General features: G+C 39.4%; 1 protein-coding gene across 1 annotated transcript; it reads right to left on the bottom strand.

Annotated features, from left to right (window-relative positions):
* Positions 1 to 5728: 5728 nt before the first annotated feature.
* LOC113409128 (olfactory receptor 10A7-like) lies at positions 5729 to 6682 on the bottom strand. Its single transcript, XM_026662727.1, has one exon. It carries the CDS (start codon positions 6680 to 6682, stop codon positions 5729 to 5731), a length of 954 nt encoding a protein of 317 aa, XP_026518512.1.
* Positions 6683 to 6955: the final 273 nt, after the last annotated feature.

Here is a 6955-nt window from a genome sequence, read left to right as displayed (position 1 = left end):
ATACATCCTTCTAGTTTGACAGTGAACCACCGATTTCAGTCGGGCCAGGATTTTACCCTTAGTTATTATATAGCACTTTCATCCATGGATCTTAAAGTGCTTTTCAAAAGAGTTAAATGCCATTATCTACATTATAACATCATAGAATTGTAGGATTGGAAGGGACCTTGAGAGGTCATCTAGTCCAGTCCTCTGCACTCAAGGCAGGACTAAATATTATCTAGAACATCCCTGACAGGTGTTTGTCTAACCTGCTCTTAAAAATCTCCAATGACAAAGATTCCACAACCTCTCTAGGCAATTTATTCCAGTGCTTAACTAGCCTAACAGTTAGAAAGTTTTTCCTAATGTCCAACCTAAACCTCCTTTGCTGAAATTTAAACCCATTGCTTCTTGTCCAATCCTCAGACGTTAAAGAGAACAATGTTTCTCCCTCCTCCTTGTAACAACATTTCATGTACTGGAAAACTGTTATCATGTCCCCCCATGTTATCATTATGTAGATAATTATACTACATTATGTAGATCACAATACTAAATTATGTAGTGTTGTGAGGATTCATTGATTAATGTGTATGAGGACCTAGACCTTAATACATGTATATTGCTGTGATGGCTAACATGGAGAAGCTAGAATGAGCCCATGTTTTGCAAACAATTAAATTTGCATTCTTAAAAAATGGAGATATATATTTTTCACAGGGAAAACTCAAGAATCCCCTTTCACTAAAAAAGGTCTACATGCAAATTTTGGACTAGTAGAAGGATGCATTTCAGTAATTGCCACAGGACTTAAAGGAAATTACAGAGCTTAGAAATAAAAGGACTTGAATTCCTATCCCGCCTATGTTACTGAGGGCCGTCAGTTATCATTACACTTTACACACACAAATGAATTTTGCCCTACTGTGCTTCTATGAAATCAATCATTATTATTCCCTCAAACCTGATTTACAGATGAGTAAACTGTGGATCAGAGACATGGTCAGTTTCCCACAAGACATAAGTACATTTGGAAGGATAATTTTTATCAGTAAATGTCAATCAATGTCGATTTCACTGCAAACGCACAAACTGAGGAAAACATATTTCCATCGATAACAATAGAAATTTACAGATAGGCAAAGTAAGTCTAGTGAATCACAGTGTCTACAAACTAAGTTATCTAACTAGCTAGCTCTTGGCAGTTTTAATGTGTTAATAATTTTACCTGCCCATATAAGAAAGAATGAAAGAAAGAAGCATTGACTTTAGATCAAGATTCTCACCTATCTCTGGAACCAGTAGTTCTACCTTCACTGGCTCCAACTCATTTAGTGATGGATGGGTGAGGACTATTTCAGATTTCCTTAGGTACCCTAAAGACACAACCTCCAACCCTCCCTCATTCCTCCTTTAGCACTGCATTATTCCTAAACCTTATTCAGTCAGGAACGAGAGTACGAGGGAGTAAGAAGTATCCCCCCTTTGTGCCGCTATGTAGGGGCTACCCAAATCTTAACTCTGAGTGCCCTGAGAGTGAAGGGCATTTGTTGCTACTGGATGTTTATCTTTGGGCAACAGGAAGGCTAATTATCATCTGCAGTGCTGAGTACTGCCTATGAGCACCCTAAGCTCCCTTTGGCAGTTGGTTTTGGGTGTATTGAAAAATTTGCAGTACTCATCCTTGTCAATAGTGTTGTTTTTCCAAGGCAGATCCCTTACACTGGCTTTAAGCCATTGGAACTCCATCAGTCTCCAAAGCGTTGTGTACTCTTGATTTACACTGGTGAAAGTGAGAGAAGAATGAGCCTCATTGACTTCTGTGGCTTTACTCCTGTTTCCAAATTAGAAATGATTGAAAGGTGAATCAACCCCATTGACCTATGGAATGACCCCTGATTTACACTGGAGTGGTCAGAAGAGAAACAGCCCCATTGATTTCAAATGAGTTGCTTTGCATTTACTCCAAAGTAATTGAGACCATAATCAGGGCCTAAGGGCATAAATCCCATTGAAACAAATGGGCTGAATCCTGAAGGAATTGCTCTTTTTATTTTATTCTCAGTCCTTATATAAGACATTGGCTGTGTCAATCTTCCTCTATAGCCTTGATTCTAGAGAGGTCAAGAGATCTCCTAATCCAGACTGGAAATAAGGACTAAATTGTTAATGGTGAGAGTTATTTGAACAATTTACCAATGGTCATGCTGGATTCTCCATCACTGACAACTTTTAATATCAAGATTGGATATTTTTTCTTTAAGATCCACTCTAGGAATTATTTTGGGAAGTTCTGTGGCCTGTGTTATACAGGAGGTCAGACTAGATGATCACAATGGTCCCTTCTGGCCTTAGAATCTATGAGCTAGAATGGTAGCAGTAAGAACAGAAGAATGGCCATACTGGGTCAGAACAATGGTCCATCTACTCCAGTATCCTTTCTTCTGACTGTTGCCAGTACAAGATGTTTCAGAGGGAATGAACACAACAGGGCAATTATTGAGTGATCCATCCCCTGTCGTCCAGTCTCAGATTCTGTCACTTGGAGATTTGGGCACACCCAGAGCATGGGGCTGCATCCCTGACCATGTTGGCTAATAGACATTGATGGACCTATCCTCCAGGATCTTGAACCCAGATATACTTTTGACATTCACAACATCCCATGGCAATGAGTTCCACAGGCTGACTGTGTGTTGTGTGGAAAAGTACTTCCTTTTGTTTGTTTAAACCCACTACCTATTAACTTCATCGGAAGATCCCTAGTTTTTGTGTTATGTGAAGAGGTAAATGACACTTCCCTCTTCACTTTCTCCACACCATTCATGATTTTATAGATCGCTACAATATCCCCCCTTAGTCATCTCTTTTCTAAGCTGAACAGTCCTAGTCTTTTTATTCTCTCTTTGTATGGAAGCTGTTCCATACCCCTAATAATTTTTGTTGCCCTTCTCTGAACCTTTCAAATTCTAATATATCTCTTTTGAGATGAGGCACCCAGAACTGCACCCAGTATTCAAGATGTGGGGGTACTATGGATTTATATAATGGCGTTATGATATTTTCTGTCTTATTATATATCCCTTTCCTAATGGTTCCTATCATTCTGTTAGCTTTTTTGACTGCTGCTGCACACTGAGCAGCCATTTTCAGAGAACTATCCACAATGATGCCAAGGTCCCTTTCTTGGGTGATAACAGCTAATTTAAATCCCATCATTTTGTATATATAGTCAGGATTATTTTTTCCAAGGTGCATTACTTTGCTCTGATCAACACTGAATTTCATCTGCTATTTTGTTGCCCAGTTACCCAGTGTAGTGAGATCCCTTTGTAACTCTTTGCAGTCAGATTTTGGACTTAACTATCTTGAGTAATTTACATCATCTGCAAATTTTGCCACCTCACTGTTGATTAAATGATTAAAGACAAAAACATCATATCACCCATGGGCAAACACTTTTCACAAAACCATCACTCCATATCTGACCTCTCAGGCCTCATTCTCAAAGGAAACCTGCACAACACCTTCAACAGATAAGCCTGGGAGCTTAAATTCATAACTTTGCTAGACTCTAAAAATCATGGTCCTAATAAAGACACTCAATTTATGGTTTATTACAAAAATCTGTAATTCACTAATCCCCCTTACTTGTCCTATGACTGCAGAGGTGTTAATGGACCAGTTCACCTTGAATGGTCCCTTCAAATATATGTTAACTACTTACGTTAAACAATCTGTTTCATCTTGTATTAAGCTGGGAAATTGTGAGTATCTTGCCCAGACCTGAAGAAGAGCTGTGTGTAGCTAGAAAGCTTGTCAAACAAAAACCTATTACCTCACCCATTTTGTCTCTCTAATATCCTGGGACAAATACAACTACAATAACACTGCAAACAACAATGGAAGATATCAAATTTAGCTTTGCAGTCAGCTTGAAACTGGGATCAATATATTGGAAAAAATATCCATATATATTCACTTTAGCTGTATCTCACGTGTCCAGCATGTTGATATCTAAGCACCTTGATAGCTACCTGATCTAGTGACCATATGGACTTTTATACAATAATGTTATTGATCTGTAATTTTTATTGATTTATCCTTTCAGAATTAAACTCTGCTGATCAGCTAACAATGAAAGGATGTTAATGTTAATGGGTCCCACTGGGCATTATTAAAAAGTCTTTGCAATGATCATGAAAAGAGTTTCAACTTCAAACAGGTTGCAGAAGGCATTGTTAAAATTCATAGCATTCAATTGGTGTAGCACCACCGGAGTCCACAACATTACACTCAGGAAGAATTTGTCCCATTGCACTAAATGCCTAGAGACAGGAGGTGCTTACGGACTTCTCAGTAGAGGTTAAAGCTAAAATAAAAGTAATGTTAATTATAGCAACTAAATGAGACCTTGCGGGATTCATCCAACAGCAGGAACAAAACTTGCTGGGCCAGATCCTCAACTGGTGTAAACTGGCATTGCCCCATGCAAGTCTATGGGGGTATGTTGATTTTCACAGGCTCTGGTTCCATTATGTGTAGCAGAATTGATGCATGACTTCATTCTCATAAGACGAATATCCCCAAAACTCAGCCCCATTGGGTCCCAGAGAAGCAAGTGGTGGAAATATCTTTGTGACCAAGGCAATTCTTCTTCAGTAGAAACAAAACAGCTATTAACTCCAAAGGGCATCAAGGGGAAACCAGTTCTATGTAAACGTCAGGGGGACACATTTGTTACCAGAATAATGCTACTCTAGGCAGTGGGATTATACCAGGGGTAAGTTTGGCCCATGTGCTATTAGCAGAACCATCAGAACAGTTAAGTGCTGCATGGCTCAGGGAATGGGATGCAGAACCCCTTGGTCACATTAGTGAATAGATACACACACACAAATAGTCCCACTGAATTTGCTGAATAGTTTTGTGCAAACCAAAAAAGTCTGCTTCATTTTGTTTCAATCTCCCAGCATTTTGAGAAAAGCAAGGCAAAGGACTCCCAAAAAGCCCAGAGAAAGAGAAGCTCTCTGATAATCTTTAGCCTAGTAACTATAGGACTCCACTGAGTTGTAAGAGACCCAGGTTCAATTCCCCCCTCTACCTGAACATTGTTACTAGTGTCCCTCCAAATCTACACCAATGGAACTTCTAGAGTTGGCCAGGAATATTCCAACAAAAAAATTCTGTCAGAAAACACCTAGTTGTTAAAACCAAAACTGGGGAAGGATCAGTTTTGACACATCTCCTGATTCAAAACAAATTTGAAAAAAAAAGATTTAAAAATTGTTAGAATGTCCCATTTTGATATTTTTAAAATGAAAAGTTCTCATTTCTGGGTTCAAAATTATTTTTTTCATTTAGAAAGTTTAATTAATTTTTACCAAAAAAATAAAAAGTTTTAAAAAAATGAAAGGTCAAAAACAAAACAAAAATTGTTTATATTATCAAAATGAAATGTTTCAATTGGCACATTATTAATTATTATTATTATTATTTCAAATTTTAGTGAGAATTTAACTTTTCCTCCGGATTCAGGATGGAATTTTTTCATTTTTTTTAATTAAAAAAAAAATGGAATGGGAAAAGCATTTCCCACCCATCTGTAGTAAATCCATTGAGTTTGGTGATATTACTTCAGAATTAACCTCATCTCTACGAGATCAGAAGCCGCACCTTAAGGAGTTTCATTGTTGAAGACAAAGAATTGAACCAGAGACATTTACAATTAATCCATTTTCTTAATTCAACAGAACCTTCTTCTCCCCATCATTCTCCAGAAGGCGCCCCTCACCTCCTTGTTCCTCAGGCAGTAGATAATGGGGTTTAGCATGGGTGTGATGACGGAGTAGGACAGAGAGAGAAACTTATCTGTATCTGGTGAGTAGGATGACTTGGGCTTCAGATACATAACAGAAGCAGAGCCATAGGACAGCATCACCACCAGGAGGTGCGAGGAGCAGGTGGAGAAGGACTTCCTCCTGCCCTCCCCTGAGGGCATCCTCAGGATGGTGGAGATGATGCAGACGTAGGACATGAGAATCAGCATGAAGGGGAAGGTGACAACGAACAGAGCCATGATGAAGACAGACATTTCTTTGCCGGAGGTGTCTCCACAGGCCAGCTTCAGCAGTGGAGGGATGTCACAGAAGAAATGGTTAATCTCATGGGAATGGCAGAAGGGTAGGGTGAACACCATGACGGTCAGACCAAAGAATATGAGGAGTCCACTGAGCCAGGATCCGGCAGCTAGCCCTGTGTATACCTTCCTGCTCATAACCACTGAGTAGTGCAGAGGCTTGCATATTGCGACATAGCGATCGTAGGCCATTGAGGCCAGGAGAAAACACTCTGACCCAGCAAGGAAAAAAAAGAAAAAGGTTTGCACAGCACAGCCAATGAAAGAGATGGTCTGATCTTCTGAGAGAAGATTGGCCAATATTTTAGGGATGTTAACTGATGTGTAGCAGATCTCCAGGAAGGACAGGTTCCTGAGGAAGAAATACATGGGGATATGAAGGGCAGGGTCAGCCAATGTGAGGACAATAATGAGGAGATTTCCAGCCAGGGTGATCAAGTAGGCAGATAAAAACACAGAGAATAATAAATATTTCTGTCTAGGAAGGTTGGAAAATCCCAGGAGAATGAATTTGGTTCGTACTGTGTGGTTTCCTCCTGCCGATCCTTTCACATACTCCATCCTGCCGAAAAAAAAGGAAGAAGCAACCCCAATAGGGCAAAACATTCAAAAATATTGATCTTAATTCCGGTTCAGATTTCAAACACTCCCAAATCTGAATCCTTGGTTTTGATTCAGATTCTTCTTGACTCTCCCTGATTAGGTATTGAACTGTGCCTTCTTTTAATTGGCCCAGATATTCAGCTGGTGTGAATTGAATTGAATGAGGCCAGACTGACAGCTAAGCTGATTTACATCAACTTAGCATCTCTCTGATTGACTCAAAAGGAACTT

The sequence above is a fragment of the Terrapene carolina genome, unplaced genomic scaffold, assembly GCF_002925995.2.
Source record: "Terrapene carolina triunguis isolate 2854851 unplaced genomic scaffold, T_m_triunguis-2.0 Scaffold29897, whole genome shotgun sequence".
Classification (NCBI taxonomy): domain Eukaryota; kingdom Metazoa; phylum Chordata; order Testudines; family Emydidae; genus Terrapene; species Terrapene triunguis.
This window is presented reverse-complemented; position numbering and strand designations above follow the sequence as displayed.